General features: G+C 42.4%; 1 protein-coding gene and 1 pseudogene across 1 annotated transcript in view; one reads left to right on the top strand and one right to left on the bottom strand.

Annotated features, from left to right (window-relative positions):
• Nucleotides 1–438: 438 nt before the first annotated feature.
• On the bottom strand, nucleotides 439–3644 carry LOC142046142 (uncharacterized; annotated as a pseudogene).
• Nucleotides 3645–5412: 1768 nt separating this feature from the next.
• The window catches only part of SLC25A30 (solute carrier family 25 member 30), a 29945-nt gene continuing 9291 nt past the window's right edge, over nucleotides 5413–26066 (top strand). Inside the window, exons 1-8 of the mRNA XM_075061575.1 lie at nucleotides 5413–5576; nucleotides 7453–7534; nucleotides 8977–9124; nucleotides 10585–10679; nucleotides 11021–11106; nucleotides 15917–16012; nucleotides 19757–19881; nucleotides 22519–22657. Of these exons, the coding sequence (XP_074917676.1) occupies nucleotides 7471–7534; nucleotides 8977–9124; nucleotides 10585–10679; nucleotides 11021–11106; nucleotides 15917–16012; nucleotides 19757–19881; nucleotides 22519–22657 (753 nt within the window). The 5' untranslated portion in view covers nucleotides 5413–5576; nucleotides 7453–7470. The remainder of the gene's footprint in view (nucleotides 5577–7452; nucleotides 7535–8976; nucleotides 9125–10584; nucleotides 10680–11020; nucleotides 11107–15916; nucleotides 16013–19756; nucleotides 19882–22518; nucleotides 22658–26066) is intronic.

Raw genomic sequence — 26066 nt, forward strand, 5'->3', positions numbered from 1 at the left:
CCTTAGGGGAATAACTTCCACCATTGCCGCCCTCCTCCGTTCCAAGCCCCCGCCCTAGGCCCCTCTCCTGCGGCACCCCCACCCCACTCTGTCCTGAGGCACCCCCCACCCAGCTCACCCTGCTCCGTCTCCACCCCGAGCACGCCCTGGCTGCTTCACTTCTCCCGCCTCCCAGGCTTGCAGCGCCAATCAGCTTAGACGCCGCAAGCCTGGGAGGCAGGAGAAGTGAAGCAGCCAGGGCGTGTTCAGGGAGGAGGCAGGGTAGGGGTGAGCTGAGGCCGGGAGTTCCCCTGCATGTCCCCCGCCCCCCACTTGCTGCAGGCGGCCCTCCCCACACTCCCCTGCCCCAGCTCCCTCCACCTAAATGCCGGCAGCGACCGGGGTGGCCGAAGATCCGTCCGCCACGGTCGCTGCCAAAGAAAATGCCGCCCCCAAATCCTAGCACCCTAGGCAACCGCTTAGGTGGCCTAAATGGTTGCACCAGCCCTGCATATCCGGGAAACTTAAAACCAATTGGCTTTTGATTCTTTCGGCTACTGCAAACTTGAAGTCATTGTACTGACTGACTATAACAATCTCTTCAGCAAGGAAGCCTTTGTATTTTGAACATAGGGATTTGACCTAATGAATTCCAAAATTGAAGTCACACTTAACTATTACTGCACAATCAAAAGCGGACCACTCCTGGACTTCATCCTCTGGAAACCTGTCTGCCAAATGTGCACACAAGATGTTTATGAAAGTGATACCAGTTCCATAATAACTTTCATTATTTTCTTGAGAGCTCATATCTAAGAGAGCCTTAACTTTGTCACTCCATAAGACTGAATCTCCAAGGTACTGTCTTCTGATCTTGTTCAGTTTACCTTGGGCAAGGAGAAATGCTTCAAGAGGTGTAAGGCCCCGTTTCTGGAGTAGTGTGGATAGTGACGCCAGCTCCGACAAAACATCATTCAAAACTTCTAATGTTATTCGGTATTCCATGGTATTCGGCTTTTGTGGCAGTATTTAGAAACTGGATCAGTACTTTTATCTTGCTCAAAATATTCCAGAAGAGGATTATAGTTGCGAATAATTGCTCGAAGTGCAAAGTGCCTACATAACCAGTGCACTTCATTGAGTGGCCTGAAAGCCACTGACTCACATTCAGAAGCATCCACTATTTCTTGAAATTTGCATTTTCTCTTGGATGACTGACAGAACACTGTATAGACAGTTCTCATTAAGGTTTCGATGTCTTTTATCAGCTTGACCTCTTTCCATGCATCAGAAATCCCACGTCTTCCCGGTGTGTAATGCAATGTTTGCTGGACTAAGTGTGGAATATCATGTTTTATCTGAGCTGCCACACCACTGAGTTTGTCCAACATCACAGAGGCACCATCAGATGTGAACATCACCATTTTCATTAGATCAAGTTGGTGTTTTCTAGAAAACTCTTTGATTGCAGACGCTATTGAAACAGCGTCACATTCTTGCAATTGTAATAGTCCACCAAATGAAGTTTTATAGTCTGCAAAATTATGGATCTATATTTGATGGATACATCAGTGCTTTCATCAACAGCTAGAACATGAAACATTGCCGATACTATTTCATGCATGAGGTCATTTTGGACAATGCAGTTGATAACTTCAAGAAATTCAAAAGCATAATTTTTACTTCTCCAGCTCACTGGTATGTGCACATACTTTTCCATATGGTCATTAATATCTTGAACAGAAAGCATTGAGCTGTTCATTTTAATAGCCAACAACACACTGTCAATAAGTACCTTGATTTCTTGTGGGTTTGAGCACTTGTGTTCAAGATTAATTTCCCTCCTCTGCTTTTCAGCTGGACTTTCAAGAATCGTGCTAAGCAATCTGCTCCGTAAAGAAGCGTTTTTGTTTCTAAGTCTTGTTACACCATCTGTATGAGACTTACTTGACAGATGACGCTTTAAGAAATCCAACTTCCATACGTCGTCAGGGCCGGTGCAACCATTTAGGCGACCTAGGTGGTCGCCTGGGGCACTAGGATTTGGGGGGCGGCATTTTCTTCGGCAGCGGCCAGATCTTCGGCCGCCTCAGTCGCCGCCAGCATTTAGGTGGAGGGAGCTGGGGCAGGGGAGTGCGGGGAGGGCCACCTGCAGCAAGTAAGGGGGGGGGCATGCAGGGGAACTCCCTGCCCCAGCTCACCCCTGCCCCGCTGTGACGTTATTGATATAAACTGGGACCATATAGAACATGGGTTGCAACCAAGGTCCTGTAGTGGCACCAAATCTTATGTAAAGAGGGTCATATAAGGTGTCTAAGACCAGGTTATGGGTTACTGGTTATGATTATGCTGTCTGTCGTATGTCCTGTATTCATTTTTTGAAGTGAAGTTATCAATATTGGCTGTATGCTTCTGTATTTCAAACTTGTGCTGTGTTACTGGAAAGGTCCCAGACAAGTTGTGTCAGCTCAGCTTAGCCTGCTGTATGGCCCATAAGGACCATAACTACACAATTGACCCATTGAGAGGAGGCGAATACACCTTGTGACTCAGCATGGTGTGCAGAAACTGGCCCATTGTGACTGCAGACTCCATTTTGCTGTAACTTTCCACAGTAGGAACAAAGGAGAGTTCTTACACCTGAAAGTCTATATAAGGCGAAGGCCTCATCTCCATCTTGTCTTCAATCCTGCTTCTTACCTCTGGAGGGACTTTGCTACTAAGCTGAAGCTCTGCACAAAGGACTGATGACCCATCCAGCTGGGGATGTACTCCAGAATGATTTAAACCTGCAGTTTAATCCATCACTGCTACAGCCTGAACTAAAATTTTGCCATTACTGTTATGTAATGATTCATTTAAAACCAATTCTACTGCTTTCTCATCTCCTCTCACTCTATCTTTTTCCTTTTATGAATTAATATCCTTAGATTTTATGATTCTAAGGTTGGCACTAGCTGTGATTTGGGGTAAGATCTGATGTTGTATTTGACGTGGGTCTGGGGACTTGGTTCGCTTTGGGATTGAGAGTACCTTTTTCTTTTACTGGGGTGTTGCGTTTTTCATTGAAACATAACGTTTGTGGATATCTGGTGTGATATTGGGATACTGGAGTGTCTTAAGGAAATTGCTTGTGTGACTTTGAGGTTAGCCATCGTGGGTGATCACAAAGTCTATTTTTGTCTGTCGTGGTTGGTTTGCCTTAGAGGTGGAAAAACCCCAGCCTGGGCTGTGCTGCCCTGTTTGAGCAATTGTCCTGATTTGGCACTCTGTTGGTCTCCGCCAGTACACATCGTTCCACCCCCTCCTCCAAGCACGCTATGCTAGCTCACTTCTCCTTGCTCCAGGCTTGCGGTGCCTTAAGCTGATTGGTACCGCAAGCCTGGGCGGCGGAGTAAGTGAAGCAGCCATTGCGTGCTCGGGTAGAGGCGGAGCAGGAATAGCTGGGGTGCCTCAGGGAGGAGGGTAGGGAGCTAGTTATGGGGGGGCAGCCTCGGCGGTGAGGCAGAGAGTTGCCTGTGGGGGGGGGGGGCAGTCTAGGACGGGGGCTCGAGACGGGGGAGGTGCAAGGCGGAAGTTTTGCCTAGGGCGCGAAACTTCCTTGCACTGGCCCTGTACATCGTTACACATTCTTCCCGTTGAAAATTCTCCCGAAGCTCTGGCATCTTGACAATATACACAAACCACACTGTTGTCCTTATCATATGTGAATATTTCGTGAAGTTTAACAAGTATTACATTATCTGACTTCAGTGTAACCATCTCTATAGTCTCATCCAGCCATCCAGATTTAAATGAAGTCACTGTTCTTTTACGCTTTAGACCTCTAGACAGTGACATTTTGGGATTGATTTTTTTTTTTACCAAATTGGTTTATTTGGCATGAACACTTTTATTATATGGCTACTATTTCAATGCGCTTAACAGTGTGACTCGACAAAACAAAACATTGGAAAGGTAAAACATCCCGAGTAAATGTATGAAGTCCAATGCCTTTGAAAGATTTCAATCACGAAAACAACCCTTATCTTGGTTCATTTCTGGGAAATCTTTGCAGTTCCTTAGCAACTACAGCCTGGCATTTTGACTTATTTGCACGTACCTGAGTTTGTACACAGCTAAATGAACAGACTACAGGAAGATGTGTGGGTCCCGACCATCAGCATTTTGAACATGGAAACTTGATCACGCCACATCAGGCCGGTCAGGACTCACACATCTCCTTGTAGTCTGTTCATCTGGCTGTGTACAAACTCAAGTATGTGCTTATAAATCAAAATGCCTGGCTGTAGTTACAAACAATGTCAAAAGTTGCCTATAAATGATATTTTGGCCTGGCTCTGTTGTAGTATTTCATTTTTTGTGCTCACAGTGTTTTGCTGTGTGCGCAATGTGTGCACACGCACACAGCTTAGAGGGAACAGTGGTTAGGGACTCTCAGAGCTCCAGCAGGTGGAGGTGGGCAGGGCTGGGGTGCTAGCCTCCCTGAAGTGGGGTTTCACCACCACCCATGTTCCTTACTGATTCTTTGAAATGGCAACACTGTTCTACCTGAATTTCCAAAAATTTCATCCTGAGACAGACCTCCACATGGAAAATTTCAGCCAAAACAGTTATTGTTTGGTACCAAAGAGGTACTAGCCCTGCCTGTAACAATGAAGGGCAGCCTGAATGAAGGTGGTTTAGCAGTAGAAAGGGTGGGGCTCTGTCATCACTACCATTCCTCCTGCTTCTCAAAAATCATCTGTGTGCATGCAGCTATGGTGGCTGGAGTGGATGGGGCAGGACTTATTTAAAAGTGTTCTGAAGACTAGCTTGTAGCCTGGCCAACTACCTGTTTTGAGACCTATTGGCTCCTGGGGTTAGTGGTCTAAGTGGTCCTGAGCCCAGGAGCTAACACCAGTGCCCTAAGTGTTCAGTCAGCACTTATCATCACTGAGTGTCAGCACAAAGGGGTTGGCTTGGTCCTCACTTTATCAATCAGGTTTCACTTGGGGTTTGCTGGTGAGTACAGCTTAGCTGTGTGTATAACAGAGGGTTCAGCTGCAGGAGCCCAGTGCTTTTCATCAGTAAATCTTAAAGTGTTTTACAAAGGGCAGTACCAGTATCCCCATTGTACGGATGGGAAAACTGAGGCATACACAGAGGTGCTAGATCTTGTCCAAGGTCTCCCAGTGCCATTGACCCCAGCTCTCCTGAAGGGCATCATGTGCTTGGAAACACAGGGGCAGGGCTCCCCCAGCCCCCCGGAGAGCCTAGTGTGCCCATGGCTGAGCGTAGACAGGCCTGTGCCGGGGAGACAGAGGTAGGTCTAAAGTTACCCTAGCAGCCCCTGTAAATAACCCATGGGCAGAGGCCGCAGCAGCTCCGCCCCTCCCGCCACTCAGCGTGAACCGGAACTGACAGGCAGCGCCGCCCCGCTCCACCAATGGAGGGACGGGGCGTGGCTCGCGGAGGCTCGGGGTGGCGGTGGCGCGCGGGGCGGCCTACGCAAGGCGAGAGCTGGGCGGGCGGTTATAAATCCCCGGAGCAAAGCGCCGCCGCGCGGTTCGGTTCCGAGTTCTTGGCGGGGCGGCAGCGAGGCGCCGCCGCCGCCGGTAAGTGTGTGGGGCGGTGCAGGATCCCTGGCTGCGTGTGGCCGGCTGGGCTCTGGAGCGTCGCCCCGCGGCGGGGCCCTGCTGTGGGTATCGCTCCCGGCTGCCCGCGGGGGCCGCTGCGCCAGCGTCTCGTGATGCTGGAGCCCGGCTCTGCAGCGCGTCCCGTGCGAGCGCGCGGCTGGCGGCGCCGAGCGAAACCCGCCCGAGGGGGCTTTTCCCCGGGGGCAGCTCGTTAAGTTCCGTTTCTGGGGGCGGGGGGTCACTGGGGCGCAGCCACAGCGCGTAATGCCCACTGGCCGGAGAGCCGGGTGCTGGACAGTGCCCGGCGCGCGGCTCCCTCCAGCCGACCTTATTTCCTCTCCTGAGCCCGGCGGCCCCGTGACCTCCGCGTGGGAGGCGGGGTGACTGACATTCCTGTTGTTGCCGCTCCCCCCCTGCTCCCTCAGCTCGGCTTTCTTGGGTGAAAGTGAAAACTGCCTCAATGGGATGTGTCCTTGCCTCGGTGCCCTGGTTCATGGCGTGCGTCAAAAAAGCAGCTGCTGCTGCTCGGCCTTGCTTTTGGCAGCAGCGATCTCCCCAGTTCTTCGAGGGAGAGGACTAGGACGGGCTATAGACTAACAAGTTTAGGGAACAAAGATGGCTTAATTTTGTATCACAAAAATAACACTTGTCATCTTTGGAAAACTACCAACGTGTGCTGTCAGCTCTATTAAAAACTGCAGCCATAGTGGTGAGAACGGGATGAATTTCAGTGTGGATTTGGGCATTGGGTAAAATATTTGAAATCTGTGTCTAGTAGCTTTTTCTTGTACTGTGACAGCTGGAAAACTGGTGTCACAAATAATTCCTGCATAAAATAATGTGATAGGAGGGAAATTGAGTTACTTTGGGTCTGCCTTCAGATTTGCTGAGGGTCTGCTGCTTCCATTAACTTCGTTTGGGGTTCTGGATTCTCTGCAGTTCTAAACATAAGGCCCAAGATTAAGAAGGCTTCAGTTTTTTGTTTTTTTTTTTTGCTGTGGCAAATATAGACGATACCAACATTAGTGGCTATGTGCACACTCCCCTCCCCGGTCAGATTTATAAAGTGATTGTTGTCTGTAGAGAAGATAGGTCATGTATTGTACCCAACATTTCTCATAATAAAAGAACAAGGACGTTCAGTGAAACGAAAATGCAAATATTTAGATATTTATATGCAAATATGGTAGTAAGCCAATGCTAACCTGCTTCTTGATTGTACAGTTAACATTTTCATCGCAAAAGAACAGATCCAAAAAATTCAGTAATGACTAACTTAAAAATCACACTGGATACAAAACTGTAGTCAGATTAATATTAGCTCAGCTAGAACTGTAGGAACATGGGTGGGGAGGCACTTTTTTATCTTAATAGTCAATCATAATAGTATTGAGTTATGTGTTCCTAAAATTATCCCTGATAAGTATTTGTCCCAGCCTTTTACAATCAAGATATTGATAGTAAAAACACTTGTTGAATATCCTGATTCAAATCCAGAGGTGTGACAGTATTGTTAACTGTCTTTGTGGTAACCAGAAAGTCAATTAAATATCACATTATTCTTTTAAATTTTCTGAAGGTTAATGTTTTAATTGATTATGCATTTGAGTTTGTTTTAAAATGTTCTGAGTGTGCCAAGCTTCCTAATGTGTAATACAGTGCTTTGCTGTATCAGTTTACCATACTGTGACACACATTATAGTCTAGATCTCTTGCTTCTGTAGTAAAAAAAAAAAAATGCTTTTGAGAGAGGAATATTAGTAACAAGTTCAGAATTTTGGGCAATATAATTCTAAAAATACTAATATTTTGTGTCTTTTGAATACCTATTAAAAGCCATTGCTGTCTCTTATAGAAAGAAGAATCCAGAAGAATGTCGGCACTGAACTGGAAGCCATTTGTTTATGGAGGCTTAGCATCAATCACTGCAGAATGTGGTAAGCAGTTAATTTTCTAACTGTTTGCATGACTTATTCTACATTAGGAGGTTCAGTTTCAACTCAAATTTATCTAGTGTGAAAAATAAAATAGCTAGTGCAATAGATTACTAACTTACATTTAAAAGTGCTTCCAGAAGAACTTCAATTTTGAAGGGCTATTGTTGCTTTTTGTCTAAAATGTGTATTTTTGAAGTAAAGGAGAAAAATAGTCACCAACCCAGTTGGTACTCAAGTGTTCTTTCATATTGCCTAACAAGTTTGTCATGTTAACTTGGTTTTTTAAAGAAAAAGGAATTGAGGAATTGTTTGCTCCAAGATATCCTTCAGTGCTTCTTAAATTTTTATTAAATGGGGAAGCCTTGAATGCTGGATTTTTTTGTATGAATTTGTGGCATTGAGATCTGGAAATGTGGTCTTGGAAATAGTACTGATCTTATTGGCTTAGGTCTCATGTGACAAGCAGTTTCATTTTAGTCTGAATTTTTTAACGGAATTTTACAGGTGGTAGAGATACAGAAAATAGAAATAACAGCAGTCAAGTAAATGGTGAACTAGAGTACTGCATCTACATTTATTTATATGAGAATTTTCATGGTTATTTATAGCTGTCCAATAGAGTATTATGATAAAATATGGTAGTGATCTCATAACAGAGGTTAAAATGCAAATAGACATTATAGGGGGTAGATGTGAAGAAGCAGCCATTTCCTCCTGAGGCCTTGAGAATTTGAGTAAAACACATCAGGAGCAATTCCTTTTTTGGGAAGAAATAATTTTCTTAAAATTTGTAGACAATAAGTGCCTGTACAGTTTGATTCCCCAAATTTTTGCCCTCATGTACAGCTTGAAACATCTAACATCAAAGTAAAATCATGATAGCCTTTCAATTCACTTAACATCATGAGTATAATTTAGCGCACACAGCCTAGATTGTCTGAATCAAATTTTTCACTAACTACAAGTAACACAGTATAGCTATTAATGTATAATCTCACAGAAAATGAACTTTTGAGTCTGCTTTTAAGCTGCACCCATTTAGAGCCAAATTCTGAAGACCTTTTCTTGTATAAGTAATTCTTGTTCATGTCCATAGTTGCACTGATGTCAGTGGGAACTAATCACATGATCAGGGGGATTTGCAGGTCCAGGCCTTCAGCTTCTTCTGTGGGTTGTAGCAGAAGTTCCTGTTTTGAGTCTCTAGCTAGATATTAAAGCACTGGCTGCCTCTGTAGAGCTCTCTATAAAGCCATCTATTATGGTTCTTTATTTGAATACATATGAGTAGCTTTGTTAGCCTGCAACTAATTATACACTTTCTTTTGTCTTTAGAAAACACTGAGGTTCTACATTATGTTAACATTTTCGTTTTATTATGTATCTGCTTTGGCAAGACATGTTTCATGTTAAATTAATATACTTTTTCCTCTCCTGACTTTAAGGTACTTTCCCAATTGATCTGACCAAAACACGTCTCCAGGTTCAAGGTCAAACTAATGATGCCAAATTTAAGGAGATTCGTTACAGAGGAATGGTGCATGCACTAGTGAGGATATGGAGAGAAGAAGGGTTGAAAGCACTGTATTCTGGGTAAAATAAAATATATACTTTATGTAATCAGTTTGCATTTGTGAATTTTGGGACAGTTTATGAAAAAATACTGTCGCATACAATAGTATTGGATTTTATAAATGATTTTTTTAGTTAGCCCCACTTAAAGATTGTGAGGGAGAGGCATGCCATGTCGGACAAAGTATTTGAATAGAAATGGTTCAGGATATGGTGCATAATTTCAAAGTACAATATTTTTAAATCATGGTAATTGCTACATGTGAATGGCATATTATTTTTTATTAAAACTTATCCACTGTAGTAGAAGGGAGGTTTTTCATAGTTCGCTTTGAGATTGTAGGTGTACAGTTATAACTGTACTTCACAATATATTATATTTTTGGAAAATGCATCTAAATAAATATACCAATAAAATACCACATAACTTCCATGTAAGTTATTGAGAAGTCATTTTTACTGCTATATCGTACGATAAACCCTCCATCAGCTAATGCAAGTCAGGTATCTTATTTCATATTAGTGATAGCAAAAGTAAATTTAAATCCCAATTTCATTTACCAGGTGATAACTAACTCAGTTTGTGTGGTGTCCTTGGCAGTCCATCTGTAGAGTTAACATCTCTCCTGAACTGATGATTAATACAAGCATGAGCTAGCATAGAAATGAAGAGTGAGTGTGATATGTTTGTATTAGAGCTTAGGTGTAGTAAACTTGTAGTAGCAAAATCATCTTATGTCAGTATATTGTTGCACATGCAATGCGTCAACTATAACAATAGCAGTAAAATCCATTTTACTTTCACTGTTGTGATTTTTATAGGTCATTAGATTAAAAAAAACTTCTGTTTCTTATGAAATCAGTGATGACCATATCTTTGAGATTTGTTTTCCTACACAAGTGAAAAACTGGTATTCTCACATTGTAGCTGACATAATATTGAAATATACAATATGCTGTGAATATTTGTATTCAAATGTAGTTTTTATACTTTAGTGACATGAAGTTTTAAACTCCCACTGTTAATGTCAGGCGATACTTTCAAAGTACCACATCAAGTTACAGGAAATCGTAACTACTGTTTTGAAACATTATTCAAAGAATATTTTTTGTTCTATATACATCGATTTTTAGATTTTCAGCTAGTGGCCAAGTAGGAAATGATTGCTAAATCAGTACCAGTATTCATTATGGCAGTTACTGTGGTCAGGATTTTTCCTCAGCCCTTTTAAAAGGGTTGGTAGTACCACTGCAACTTCATTTTTTTCATACTTGAATATCATCTTTACTGAAAGCCTTCTCCCTGTCTGTACTCGTTCTGAAAACATCTGGTTTAAATGAATAAACCTTTCACTTTTTGTGCATAACCTGAGTTCAGCCTATTCTACTCTCAAGATTTATTGAATAAACTTTATTTGTGGTTACTGAGACTTCAGGAAGCTTTGAATGTATACATTATCTGCTTCTTCCTATTTTTATAGGATTGCCCCTGCAATGTTACGCCAGGCTTCATATGGAACAATAAAAATAGGCACTTATCAAAGCTTGAAGAGAGTGTTTGTTGAGCAACCAGAAAGTGAGTGGGTTTTTCAGCTTTGTTACCACTGCTTGTTAATATAGTTCATCTAGAGTTGTTTATATTGTTTCTTTATCATATGATGCATATGTACATTGTATTGTATCAATGAAATGTATATATGCATCAGCTTCATATTTATTCATTTTAAAAATGGTTCTGCAGATAGCTCAATTTTTATTTGAATTTCATCTTAAAAAAAGAAAAGTTGACGTTGAGAGTTTAGCTCCTTACTTTCAACTGACTCTTTCATTAAAGAAGGAAAAGCATTGACTTGCACTTGATGTCTTAGCTACAGGCTTTTACACTGTGATGAGAATTTGTTTTTGCTTCTGGAATAGATGAAACCCTGTTGATAAATGTATTATGTGGCATTCTTTCGGGGGTGATTTCATCATCTATTGCCAACCCTACAGACGTTTTGAAGGTAAGTAGTGTTTTTATCAAGTTTCTATTTTTGGCATTGGTTCCTTTATATTCTTGAGATGAGAACAGTCTACTGATGATCACTGCATGTTGTTTCTTTAAATATACTCACATTTTGCAAATTACTTAATAGTTCAGAAGGTTCCAGGGGAAGAACTGAACTGTAGAAATTTCCCTTCAGGCATGCTGGTCAGCTGGAGGCATGCAATTAGATGAAGTCAGTGTCCTTGGAGGCAAGGAGAACCACTTGATTACAAGAACTCCTCACTTAAAGTCCTCCTGGTTAATGTTTTTTCAATGTTAAGTTGCTGATCAGTTAGGGAACATGCTCATTTAAAGTTGTGAATTGCTCCCACCTGTTTTGTCTGCTGCTTGCAGGAAGAGCAGTCCATTGTGGTGGGTGGTTGGAACAAGGGTGGACTATCAGCTCCCCAGTCCTCTAAATTCCCTGTGCAGCAGCTGTCCCTCCCCGCACTGTCATGCTGCTCCTGCCCTCTGCCTTGGAGCTGCTCCCAGAGACTCCGGCTTGCTCTGGGCGGGGAGGGGGAAGAAGGGGGCTAATGTCAGGATGTCTTTCCTCTCCTCCCTGCTCCTGCACCCTGCTTACCCATCTTCCATAGAGTGGGGGAGACACACAACAGAGGGAGGGAGCTTCTAGGCAGTAGCTGCCATCTTAGTCTCAGCAAGTTGATTTAATTAACAAGGCATTAAGCCTGGGTCAGCTACTTAAAGGGGAAGTGCACATTTTTTCTCTCACACACAGGACGTGTCTGTCTGCCTGCCTCTTCCTGCTGTCTTGTAGAGTGTTGAGAGTTAACCTTGAGGCTCAGTCAATTGCTAGTTCATTTAGCTGGAAGGCATTCCTGGAAAATATCCCACCCTCTGACTTCTCACCTCAACCAAGCTTACAATCATTGCTGTGTACAGTTTTAATTGTTTGTTTTAAAAATTATTGTGTATACATATATAAATAGTCTTTTTTTGTCTGGTGAAAAAATTTCCGGGAACCTAACCCCTCATTACATTAATTCTTATGGGAAATTGGATTCACTTAACATCGTTTCGCTTAAAATCGCATTTTTCAGGATCATAACTACAAGTTAAATGAAGAGTTCCTGTACTTATTTTTTCTTGCTTCAGAGCACAATGAACTACTAAAGTTGCTCTCTTGCCCCCCTGCCCCGCATTGCCCAAACTTAGACTCATAGACCGTAGGTCAGAAGGGACCAGTATGATCCTCTAGTCTGACCTCCTGCACAAAGCAGGCCACAGAACCCTACCCATCCACTTTATAACAACCCCTAACACATGACTGAGTTATTGAAGTCCTCAAATTGTGGTTTGAAGACCTCAAGCTGCAGAGAATCCACAGCAAGTGACCCATGCCCATGCTGCAGAGGAAGGCGAAAAACCTCCAGGGCCCTGCCAATCCGCCTGGAGGAAAATTCCTTCCTGACCCAAATATGGCGATCAGCTAAACCCTGAGCATGTGGGCAAGACTCACCAGCCAGCACCCAGGAAAGAATTCTCGCAGTAACTCAGATCCCATCCATCCCATCCCATCCAAATCCTCTCACAGACATTGGAGCAACTATATGCTGAAAATCCAAGATCAGTTGCCCAAATTAAACATCCCATCATATCATCCCTCCATATAACTTATCAAGCTTAGTCTTAAAGCCAGATAAGTCTTTTGCCCCACACTTCCTTCGGAAGGCTGTTCCAGACTTCACTCCCAATGGTTAGAACCTTTGTCTAATTTCAAGTCTAACTTCCTAATATCCAGTTTGTACCATTGTCCTTGTGCCTACATTAGTACTAAGCTTAAATAATTCCTCCCTCCCTAACGTTAATCCCCTGATATATTATACAGAGCAAGCATATCCCCCGCAGCCTTCTTTTGGCTAGGCTAAACAAGCTAAGCTCTTTGAGCCTCCTTTCATAAGGCAGGTTTTCCATTCCTCGGATCATCCTAGTAGCCCATCTCTGAACCTGTTCCAGTTGAATTCATCCTTCTTAAACATGGAGACCAGACGCACACGATAGTCCAGTGGGGTCTCACAGCGCCTTATATAACGGTACTAACCCCTTATCCTTGCTGGAAATACCTCGCCTGATGCACCCTAAAACTGCATTTGCTTTTTTAACGGCCATATCGCATTGGCGCTCATAGACATCCTGCTATCAACCAATACCCAAGGTCCTTCTCCTCCTCTGTTGCTTCCAACTGATGCGTCCCCAATGTATATCTAAATTCTTATTATTAATCCTAAGTGCATGACCTTGCACTTTTCACTATTATATTCATCCTATTACTATTATCCAGTTTACAGGTGTCCAGATCTCCTGTATAGTATCCCGGTCCTTCTCCGTGTTAGCAATACCCCCAGCTTTGTGTCATCCGCAACTTATTAGCACATTCCCGCTCTTTTTGTGCCAAGGTCAGTAATAGAAGGTTAAATAAGATTGGTCCCAAAATCGATCCTTGAGGACTCCACTAGTACCTCCTCGCCTGACAGTTCACCTTCAGTATGACCTGCTGGAATCTCCCCTTTAACTAGTTCCTTATCCACTTACAACTTCATATTCATCGCCATCTTTTCCAATTTAACTAACAGTCCCCATATGGAACGTGGTCAAATGCCTTACTGAAATCGAGGTAAATTAGATCTACCGCATTTCCTTTGTCTAAGTAATCCGTCACCTTCTCAAAGAAGGAGATCAGGTTGGTTTGGCACGATCTAACTTTAGTAGATCTACCTTGACACATGCTGAAGCTGTACTCTAAATTTAAAAAAACCATGCGAGTGGGCCTATACTGCTTACAATGCTGTTCATTTGGAAGTATGTAGAGGACCACTTACCCATCACTGACATCCAGAAATCTCTAGGTTAGAAGAAGTATTGGGGTTCTAGAAAAAAAAATCCAGTAGGTTAGGATCTCTGTTGTCTCCTATGAAAAACTAGTAGCATAGTGCCCCTTTGAAACAATGCCCCTGCATGGTGCATTAATGACCTTGAGCAGAGTGCCACCTAGTGACATGACCAACATCACATTTTCAGCAACGGTTTTAAAATTTGTGGGTATCTCCTGTCCAAGTACTGATAAGATTGATTCTATTTAACTTACAAGGTCATGACCTGAGATTACTTGGCTGCGTCTGCACATGCTATAGTTTCCTGAGAACTGGGGTGGGGAGAAATCTTGCTTTTTACATAGTGCCTAATTTTAGTCGTCCTTCCTCTCAAATAAAATAGAATGAAAACAAATTGTTTAGAACTTCCTATTTCATAGAAGTGGCAGTGGAAGTATCAACACAAGTAAGCCTTTATTGGCTCCATTCTGGAATTATAGTATACTATGTGACAGAGAACAATACCCTGGACAGACTTGAATGCATTAAGTTAAATGTCACTGGAGTTCATTGTATTAAAAATGCAATTGTTTGTGTTATGAGATTGTGTATAACTTTTTTTAGAAGAAGGGTGATGCTAACATAATTCCTCTGGTTATTGGCCCTTTGAAGCTACCTCTGCAAAGCTTCTTATATACTAAGTCAAACTAGTTTCTCCAGGAACCAATGGACAAAGAAAGGATTTTGGGATAAATAGCCTGGTTTTAAACACATTCAGGGCCTTTCTAATCTGCAAATGGACAGGACTTCCGGTCCAAGGTGAGCCCCAATCTTTAGGGAAGGGTTAGAAGGACTGTGGCCTACTGAGGCCACATAAGACTGAGTATTTGTTCTGAGTTGAAGGTGTGGTGAACTTATGATCATAGGGAGCTCTGCTATGTGGTTGGGGTTTGAAGGACTATTCACCAATCAGAGTCCTTGTTGTAGTGTGGGAGTGATCTCTGGCAAGCTTATGAGCATGTATGTAGGTTTTAATGTTTTTAGTGTTTTCTCTGTAATGCTTTTTATCTTAAGAATAAATGCTTGCTTAGAAATAGCAGTGTGGTAACTCATAACTGACAATCACACTGTGTATTGTCTCAGAGGAGAGACTTGAATCATGCCTGCTTAGTCTCTCTTTTGCTGGGAAAATCACATGGTCAGGAGCATGCGCAGCCTGTGAATACCCCAGTCAGAAGGGACAGAGATGCATGTCTCCACCGAAGAGGCAATGGTTGTGGAGCTGGAAGCCTAGAGAGGGGTGCCCTTGCTGGATCATAGAGAACGAATACAGCTGCAGTTGCCCTGAACTTGTGACAGGCTTCAGTCTGTAGTGATGGTATGCATGCTGGGCTGGCTGACACTATTAACTCCCAAAATTAGGGGTGAATACTCATTTGCTTGTCACACTTGCCATGAATCCAGCAGTTTGTCCTTGAAAAATCAGTCTTTCATTTCAAATCCAAAAAGTCAAGTACATAGTTCTTCCCAGCTGAAACTCTCATCCTGTTGACCTTTTGTGTTAAAATGCAGCTGGTGAGTTCAAGGGAGAACATTGTAACAGACACTATGCAGAAGTCTTCTGTCAATCTAATCCACATGTTAGTGCACCAATTCAAAAATAGCAATGATTTGTGGTAACTAATTTAAAAACTACACCAAATGCTATTTAAAATTCAACTGTTCCAAATATAGCAGCTGTAGTTGACGGATAGCTGATACATATCTACAGATAGCTGGTACTACCATGATGCAGTCAGTCCATACTTGTATAGTTAAGAAGCAGAAATCATATTTTGAAAACGTTTTAAACTGTGTTATTTTGCAGCGCCTCTTTGTAAGGTTGAGAAACTCAACTAAATTATCATTTTTAGTGTTTGAAAACTAATAACTGCTTTTTGTTTTGGGCTGCCTTAGATCAGAATGCAGGCCCAAGGCAGTGTGATTCAAGGAGGAATGATGGGCAATTTCATACAAATTTACCAAAAAGAAGGCACTAGAGGACTGTGGAAAGTAAGTTCTTCAGCTATTACACTCTCTCTTCTGAGATTGTTCTTGCAATAGTGTTTAAAAAAAAATCAAAAAAATCCATGTACTATTGTACATATTGTTGCATGTAGTTCTGCAATGTCGGCCAAAATATTGGTGTAATATGTACCTAAAGTTGTATATGTATATTTTTTACTGCTACATCGTTTGTCATTTGAGTATTTCAAAAGCACTTGAGAAGTATTAATGTATGTAGATAGAGTCATCACCTCTTTGAAGTATTATCTCCATTTTACAAAAGGAGTATAGTGTACAAGAGTGAGAGTTTATTATGGACGTACTAGAGCAGAGTTCAGGTTACATTGGTGTGACCCTTACCTCTTCAATTCCTGGTTTTCAGAGGTTTGAATGTCACTAAACTTGACATTCTGGAAGGGTTCAAGGCATCACTGAGCAAAGTTAACTCCAGGTTAATGAAGTTTCTTGTTAGTGAGCTTCCTAGTTTTAGTATTTTTTGTAGGAGTTAGTGGTCATTTACGCAGTTGTAGTTATTTCATAGGTTTGCAGTTGAGATGCTACCTTGGCTAGTGGTGATGCCTAGCTCATATCATTTTTCATCAGTAGATCATGGAACAGTTTACAAAGGAGGTTAACGTAATTATATTCACCCAGCGGGTCAGTGGCATAGCCAGAAATGGGTCCCAGTTCCATGCTCTGTCTACTAGGCCACATGGTTATGTGATTCCTGTTTACGCTTCCACCTTCCTGTGCACTTTGTTATAGTGGAATGGGGACAGTGGTCATGCTTTCAAATGTTTGGAGGGTATAACTGCTGACAGGACTGGTGAGAGGACTCAAAACTATCAAGAGTTTGGGACAAAAACTCTATTACATGGCATTTTCAGTAACTAAGCAAGTGAGAGAAGACTGGGTGTTTCTGTCCTTCACAACTCTTTCCCCACCATTCCCTGCAACATCTAGCCCCAACCCAGCATCTAGCTCACCCTCCCTTTCCAGTCCCATTTAGCCATTAGCACATAAAAGGTTGTTCCTTGCTGCATAAATATGATGTGGCATCTTCTGCTGCATACATGTGATGGGCAGCAGCTTACTGGAGGATTGCACGCTTCCTTGGTTAGATAGACTGGGGCCCTTTGCCCCTGTTTCAGGCAGGTTTCCCCAGCTTTCCCCAAACCTATCGGGTCCACCCCATGCAGAGGAGTCATCTTGACTCATTTCCTGGTTTTTAGAGGTTTCAGTTTGCTTTACCTTGATCCTAGCTCACATGGAGAGCAGAGGGGGCTCCTGTCCCCAAGTGGGTAGAACTTTCCCAGATCCTGGCACAAAGGAGGGGAAAATGGGGAGCTGACAGGCTCCCTGCCTCCCACTTCCTCAGACTTGAGCCCCCAACCTCTTCCTCTCTCCTTCCCTTACTTCAGCTCCTCCCCCACTCCTCTGCCTCTAATCCTCCCAGCAGTTGTTTGCATGTGTAACTTTTCTCCTCAAATAGTTTGAGCACCTTCTGGATTACCTACTGTACTCAGATTATATATCCCCTCCCCCCTGGTACAAGGGGATTGTACAAAATATACAAATAGATATTTCAAAGATTTCTGCCAAGGGTAGGTTTCAAACTTATTGCCTGTCTGTAGCTCAAGTTCAATGACCGTAGCATGTCCCCATGAGCCACCCAAGTCATGTGGAAACTGGCTGACTAGAAACCTCTTGGCTAGATCTTCTGCGCGTGTACTTTGTAATCTGTTTGACACATGAACATTGAGTGCAGACCTCTTTAGAAAGTTTAACTCTTTTCTGATCAACATTTTCAATATTACTTCCCCAAAGAGGTAATGCTTGCCATGCACTACCTGGGATAAATCTGGGGGTATGGTCAGAGCCATGATTGAAGCTCCATATCTGCACAAAACACGTTAGTAGAATGTGTTAACATTAAACACTGTTTTTTTTTAAGGATCTCCTTTTTCTGTTTTTTTCCTCAGGGACTCCTTTGCTTAAATGACCCCAAATTTGGATACTTAACTGAGCTCACCCTTTAAAGTACAGCTAATTTCAAGGCAATCTGAATAAGCATGTGGATATTAGAACACTTGGAGTTAGCCTTTAAGTGGGGCTTCTCAGCCTTAGCTCTGCTATAAGTTATTGACAAAAGGTATCCTCTCTCCAGCTGAAAACTGTTACTTATATTGGTGACAGCAGAATATTTCCTTGGCACAGGGAATAGAACTTTTCCATTAACTCTCGCAAATTAACCTCAAGTTATAACACTTACAAGGAGTATTGCAACAATAAGAACATAAGAATGGCCATACTGGGTCAGACCAAAGGTCCATCCAGCCCAGTATCCTGTCTGCCGACAGTGGCCAATGCCAAGGTGCCGCAGAGGGAGTGAACCTAACAGATAATGATCAAGTGATCTTTCTCTTGCCATCCATCTCCACGCTCTGACAGACAGGCAGGCTAGGGACATCATTCCTTACCTTACCATTAATGGAATTAACCTCCATGAATTTATCTAGGTCTTTTAACTGTATATAGAATTTAATTTAATTGTATATACCTTTACTAGCTGACTTAAAATTGAAAGCCATCTTTAAATATAATATAACCTGGTTCAAGAGCAAGGCTGGTTTTGTTAAATAGCTTCAGTATGGGGCAGCTCATGTCGTTCGATGAATATCTGTGAAAGCAGGAACCAGATGGTTCTGGGGATTGGTAATTTGAATAGTCTCTTGATTTATAGTTTTCTCGTTCAAACTTAGCCCAGGGTGGTGGTGGAGTTGTTCAGTGGTCCGTTTCTTGTGATCCAGTGGGTTAAGGAATGGGTCTAGGAGAATGGGACCTGGAAGAAAGGGATTTTATTCCAAGTTCTACTGAGAACCATGTGAACTTGAAGTAGTCTTAAGCTGTGGACAGCTCTTTCCTATCTGCAAAATTGGAATAATTTCTGCGGTTTAGAGGAATTTGGGTATTAGCCATTTAAATGGTGTGGGAAGCCCTTTGTAAAATGTGTTATGATCTGATGAAAAGCACTACAGTGGTTAAAATAAACTGTACTTGGCATTAAACAAGATTTAATGAACTTACCTTCTCACCTGTAACTATGATCAGGGGTTTTCAAATTTTCAGTATGGATTGTATCTTATGTCATGGGCTGCCTCGTAAGCCATTCATGATTACAGAAAATCTTTGGGCACTACTGAAATTCTATGCATGAAAAATATTTGCATTTCCACCTGTTGAGAACAGTTAGTGGTTAATCTTTGAAAAATGCAGTCCGTCTACTTTTGCTTTCCATTTCATCTCCCCCCTTAATATTCTTGGTTTCTCTCAGCTGACTGCAGGACGAGCCAGCACCAGCCTGCCAGCTGTCAGCAAACTACTAGCAGCAATCCATAGACTTCAGTCTGAGAACATCTGCTGTAGGTCATGGCTGAGATCTCGGTGTGGCAGTATAGGGAAGCTTGTATTGCCGCTGTGCTTTATCTGTTCTGCAAATTAACTCAGTCACTCGGGTAGTCTGTCTGGGATCTTTTACAAGCAGTACATTTACACACCGTTATACCATACACCACTTTATTTTTTTTGAATCTTGATAGAGTGTATTTTCTCAGTATACAAAACTTGTTTTATGAATATTTCCTAGGTGCTTTTAATCTAAAATGTAATGGTGTTTCTGAGTTATCTTCTACCAGACATATAAATGATGCAGTTTTTAAAAGCTCAAATGTTTTACATTTGTTTTGCCAGGGGGTGTCCCTAACAGCTCAGAGAGCTGCTATTGTTGTGGGAGTGGAGCTGCCAGTCTATGATCTTACCAAGAAGCACATAATTATGTCTGGACTCATGGGAGACACTGTGTATACTCACTTTCTGTAAGTTTGAACAGGCATAAGAGTTAAGTTTACAAAGATTTATTTGTATAATTAAATCCTCTTTCAGAAGTAACACATTAATCTCTTAGGGTATGTCTACACTACGGGATTATTCCGATTTTACATAAACCAGTTTTACAAAACAGATTGTATAAAGTCGAGTGCATGCAGCCACACTAAGCACATTAATTTGGTGGTTCGCGTCCATGGTCCGAGGCTAGAGTCGATTTCTGGAGCGTTGCACTGTGGGTAGCTATTCTATAGCTATCCCATAGTTCCCGCAGTCTCCCCCGCCCCTTGGAATTCTGGGTTGAGAGCCCAATGCATGATTGTGCAAAAACAGTGTCGCGGGTGATTCCAGGTAAACATAGTCACTCGTTCCTTCCTCCGTGAAAGCAACGGCGGACAATCATTTTGCACCCTTTCCCTGGATTGCCCTGGCAGATGCCATAGCATGGCAACCATGGAGCCCATTCAGCCTTTTTTTACTGTCACCATATGTCTACTGGATGTTGCTTACAGAGGCGATACTGCAGCGCTACACAGCAGCATTCATTTGCCTTTGCAAGATAGCAGAGACGGTTATCAGTTGTGCTGTACCATCTGCCATGCCATTGTAAATTGGTGATGAGATGACGGTTATCAGTTGTTCTGTACCATCTGCTGCTGTCATGGGTCCCCCTGGCTGAGGTCGGCCGGGGGCACAGAGATAAAAATGGGAATGACTCCCCGAGTCAGTCCCTCCTTTATGGTATCTAAAAATAGTCCTGCCTAGAATATGGTGCAAGTGTACCAGAGAGCACAGCCGCTCGTGTCAGATCCCGCAGAAATGATGAGCTACATGCCATTGTAGGGGGTGCCCCTGGCAACCCCACCCGTTGCTTCCTACTCCCCAACCCTCCTGGGCTACCGTGGCAGTGTCCCCCTATTTGTGTGATGAAGTAATAAAGAATGCAGGAATAAGAAACAATGACTTGTTAGTGGATAAAATGAGGGGGAGGCAGCCTCCAGCTGCTCTGATAGTCCAGCAGGACATTAAACGGTATGGGGGGAGAGGAACCCAGCATCCTGCTGCTATGATAGTCCAGGCAGTACCGAATCTTTTCTTTACACATGAAAGGGAGGGGGCTGATGGAGCTCAGCCCAGTTGCTATGATGAGGACGGTTACCAGCCGTTCTGTACCATCTACTGGGAATGACCAGCATGCAGTAGACATACAGTGACATTGAAAAAAGTCAAGAAACAATATTTTTTCCCCTTTCTTTACAGGGGGGGGAGGAAAGGTGGGTAAATTCAAGCTGTACCCTGAGCCACCCTGAGCACATTTGTTTGACCCTACAGGCATTGGGAGCTCAGCCAAGACTGCAAATATTTCAGAGACTAGGGACTGTGGGATAGCTGAGCTCCTCAATCCCTCCTCCCTCCTAAGAGTGTCGTTTGATATATTTGGCTCCATTACTTGTCACACGCACTGTGGATTCTCTCACCGCTACGACTCAAAGAAATCAAAACAGTATACAAAAAAATTGTGGAATAAAACACCAAGTCTAAAAAAAGAATAAACAATAAATAAAAAAGCAAGTAACAAAGACAAATACAAAAGTCTGATAATCATAGCTGGAGAATTATTTTTTTTCAATGACAGTTGTAGGAATATTCTGATACTTCTGTAACGGCGCATCATAAAGAACATAAAGAACGATTTGTCTTCTCAATTACAGCAGACAGATCAGAATCCAAAGTATCTACTGCAAACGGTCCATAGCTGTAGCTCTTTTTGCGACTTTGGATGACTAGCACTTAATAGCCACCTGTGACCTGTAAGAGTCCACGTGCGCAGCAACAGAATATTCAAAGTCTCTCCGCGCGGGCTTTTCCTGTTTCTGGCCAGTGACTTGGTTCAGATTGCTTTGTCCAGATGTTCACATGGATCTGTGGTGATTACTGCCCGGAGGCCTAATTACCCGTCAGTTTGCCACACTAACCCTATTTGATTGGTAATTATGATTTCAGTTTGTACTCTGCTCATCAGGGGGAGGAGTACAGAAACCGGTTTAAAGAGCCCTTTATATCGATTTAAAGGGCCTCGTTGTGTGGACGGGTGCAGCGTTAAATCGGTTTAACGCTGCTAAAATCGGTTTAAACGCGTAGTGTAGACCAGGCCTTAATGTTGGACTCTCTTCAGAGAATATAATTAGATCTCACTTTGTTTTTTTCTCACTATCAGCTGAGATGTAAATATACTTCTAGTGTATTTAAATGTTTACTCGTAGTATTTCATGCCATGGAAACGAATAGTTTTTTGTGCTATTTATGTATTTTTTGATTTGTAGATATTTTTGTTAAAATACCTAAATTAGGTGTGTATATAAAGGCTGAAACTAAAATGTATTTACTACTCTGAAAATATCAGGATGGATTTTTAAAGTGTGAAACTTCTTCCTGATTTTGTGTGTGTAGGTTGTGATATTTTTTTTTTTCAGGTAAACGAGCTGCAAAGGTAGTTTATTAATAAAAATACAAACAACTTTTAGCTAGAGCATAAATATTTTTAATTTTCCATGAGGGGGTGTTTCTGTATAGTTCTAAATTGTTGGGAATAGGTCATATTTTTGTAATGGTTTATCTTTCATTAGCTCAAGCTTCACCTGTGGATTAGCTGGAGCACTTGCATCAAATCCAGTTGATGTTGTGAGGACACGGATGATGAATCAGAGAAGATTTCAAGATGGCACACATTCGGGGTACAAGGGTACTTTGGATTGCTTGTTACAAGTACGTACAAAGTGTATAGCAACTAGTGATAACTTTTCTACAATCTTGTGATATCAAACATGAATTAAAGGTTTTCTGCATTGTGGGTAGAAATTGTTAGCTGTTATAGAAAACCACTTCTGTGGTGTAGGAATTATTGTAGAGAGAACTCTGGGAATAATCCATTTTAACTTTTGAACTTGCTGTGCCGTGTGTGTTAAAATTTTGGACTCAAATCATGCCCCACCTTCTGCTGTGTAAAAACTATTGTGTGTTGATGGAAAGCAAGGAGGTCTGTCTGCAGCATGGAGGAACATGTATGCATTTGTTCCTTTTGGTATTTAGGTCAGGTATACTAATGGGGAATTCTTCTGATATGAGGACACTTTTTGAAAAGGTAATGAAAAACTTAACATGAAAATATTTATTGAAATTTTGGGAATAAGGAGAAAGGAGAATTTTTCAAGTCCCCTGAATGTAGGGACCTCCCAAGGTTGACAGCTTCTGTTGCTATAGAAGTGTCTATGCTACAGCAGCACAGCTATGGTGCTGAAGCATTGCCACTGTAGTGCCCATAGTCTATGGCTTAAGACTGGCAGTTTCTCCCTGTGGTGGCTACTGTATCTTCTTAACCCACTTCTTACAGCAGTGGTCAGCCTCTGCCAGTTGATCAGTCTCCGGGCTGCTAGAAGTCCAGGGGTGCAGCCAGGCTCAGGCAGGCCTGCTTGTCTGCTGTGGCCCCACGTTGCTCCCGGAAGTTGCTGGCTGCTGGCATGTCTCTACAGCCCCTGCACCAGCCTGCAGCTCCCTCTCAGAACTTGCACCCCTCACTCCTGCACCCCACCTCCCTGCTCCAGGCTCAGCCTGGAGTCCCCTCCCACACTCTGAACCCCTTGGCCCCAGCCCAGAGCCTGCACCCCCTCTCACATCCCAATTCCGTACCCCAGCCTGGTGAAAGTGAGTGAGGGTGGGGAAGAGCAAGCACTGGAACGAGTGGGCAATGGAGTGAGTAGGGCAGGACCGGCCCTTGGGGAAGGGATGGGGTAGATCTTCCGTTGATCTTAAATTCAAAAAGTGATCTTGTGTGTGAAAAGATTGGAGACCACTGTCTTACAGGCTACCTGGGGAACACATTTAACACAGGTCCACCTGCTGGTGAAGGAGGGAAATGGTACCAGAAGAAGCTGCTAGGGCCAGTAGAAAAGACTGATTTTGGTGATTGGTGGCTAAAGATGCTGAACTTTACTTTGCTGTAAGAGGATTATGGGTCATTACCTCCTACAAGTTCTCTTGGGGAGGCTGTCTTGGAAACTAACATGAAATAAATACGATCTGGCCATTTGTTTCAGTTGCAGGTTTTTAGGCAACTCTCACCTATGCCTAAATCACTGTTAAAGGCAATCAGAACCCTGGCCCCTCTGTGTCTGACATGCCAGTGTAGAGGAAGCAGCATAGGGCTAAATGTTACTCGTTGTAATATCTCAGCGTATTGGATAGGTCTGATAGCTCCTTTATGTCGCAGGTCAAAGCGCACCCCTGCCTTTCATTAATGAGGAACAGAACCAAGGATTTGAGACACTAGTTCTAACTTTTGATACCTTTTGAATTATTTAAAGTTAGAAATAGGTTGTTTAGCCAAAAAGCAAAGTGAAATTGTGGAAGGAGACTGATATCCATGCTTCAGAAACACTCTTAACTGTGGACTGTAGGAAATCCTTAAATTTACCTAACTATTGCAACCAAGTTATATTGTCAGATGCCAAGAGTCCTGAAAACTCAAATATGAAATTGCATAACTACTACTGTGCTATATAACCTATTGTTTAAATCAGCCTGTCTACCAGACAGGAGGGCAGCAAATGTAATGCCTACTTTTATTTAATTTATTAAGGTTTCAGAGGTGATCTTGGGAATTACAGGCTGGTAAGCCTAACTTCAGTACCAGTCAAATTGGTTGCAGCTAGGAAAGAACAAAATTATCAGACACAAATGAAAACAATATGTTGGGGGAGAGTCAACATGCTTTTGTAAAGGGAAGTCATGCCTCGCCAATCTATTAGAATTCTTTGAGGGGCTCAACAAGCATGTGGATAAGTGATTCGAAGGATATAATATACTTGGACTTTTTCCTCACCACAGGCTTGTAAGCAAAGTGTAAAGAGTCATGGGATAAGAGGGAAGGTCCTTTCATGGATCAGTAACTGGTTAAAAAATAGGAAACAAAGGGTGAGAATACATGGTCAGTTTTCAGAATGGAGAGAGTTAAATAGCAGTGTCCCCTAGGAGTTTTTTCTGGGACCAGTCCTATTCAACATATTCATAACTGATGTGAAAAAAGGGGTAAAGAGTGAGGTGGCAAAATTTGCAGATAATATAAAATTACTCAAGGTAGTTAAGTCTAAAGCTGACTGAGAAAAATTAAAGGTATCTCATTGAACTGAGTGACCAGGAAACAAAATGGAAGATATAATTCACTGCTGATAACTGCAAAGTAATACGCATTATAAAAGATAATCCCAATTGTGCGCACGCTATGATGCATATTAAATTAGCTGTTAACCATTCAAGGAAGACATTTTTGAAGTCATAGTGGATAGTTCCTTGAAAATATCTGCTTAATATACAGCAGCAGTAGTCAAAAAAAAAAAAATAAAAAATAAAAATAAAAAATGCTAACAGTGTTAGGAACTTTCAAGAAGGAGATAAGACAGAAAATATCTAGAATGCCACTATATAAATGCATGGTATGCCCACACTGAGTGTTACATACAGCTCTGGTTGTGTTACAGTACTTCAAAAAAGATTTTTTTTCACCACACTGCTTCCAATTCTAATGTAATAAAAATAATTAGGAGTATGGAAGAGTTTCCATACAAGGAGACATGAAAAAGGCGGGGACTGGTCAGCTTAGAAAAAAGACAACTAAGGGGGATATGATAGAGGTCTAAAATCATGAATGATATGGAGAAAGTGAATAGGGAAGTGTGATTTACCCCTTCATGTAACACACTAACTAGGGGTCTCCCAATGAAATTCATAGGCAGCAGGATTAAAACAAACATAAGTACTTCACACAGTGCACAGTCAATCTGTGGAACTCATTGCCAGAGGATGTTGTGAAGGCTAAAAGTAAAACTGGGTTCAAAAAATTCAGTAACATCATGGAGGGTAGGTCTATCAATGGCTATTAGCCAAGATGATCAGGGATGTAACCACATGCTCTGGGTGTCCCTAAGCGTGCAACTGCCAGAGCCTGGGACTGGACTACAGGCTGGATCACTTAAAATTGCCCTATTGTCTTCATTCCTTCTGAAGAGTCTAGCACTGGCCATTGTCAGAGACCAGATGCTGGCTGTTGGTCTGACCCAGTATCTGTCTGCTGACAGTGGCCAATGCCAGGTGCCCCAGAGGGAGTGAAGCTAACAGGCAA

This window comes from Chelonoidis abingdonii, chromosome 1 (assembly GCF_003597395.2).
Source record: "Chelonoidis abingdonii isolate Lonesome George chromosome 1, CheloAbing_2.0, whole genome shotgun sequence".
NCBI classification, from domain to species: domain Eukaryota; kingdom Metazoa; phylum Chordata; order Testudines; family Testudinidae; genus Chelonoidis; species Chelonoidis abingdonii.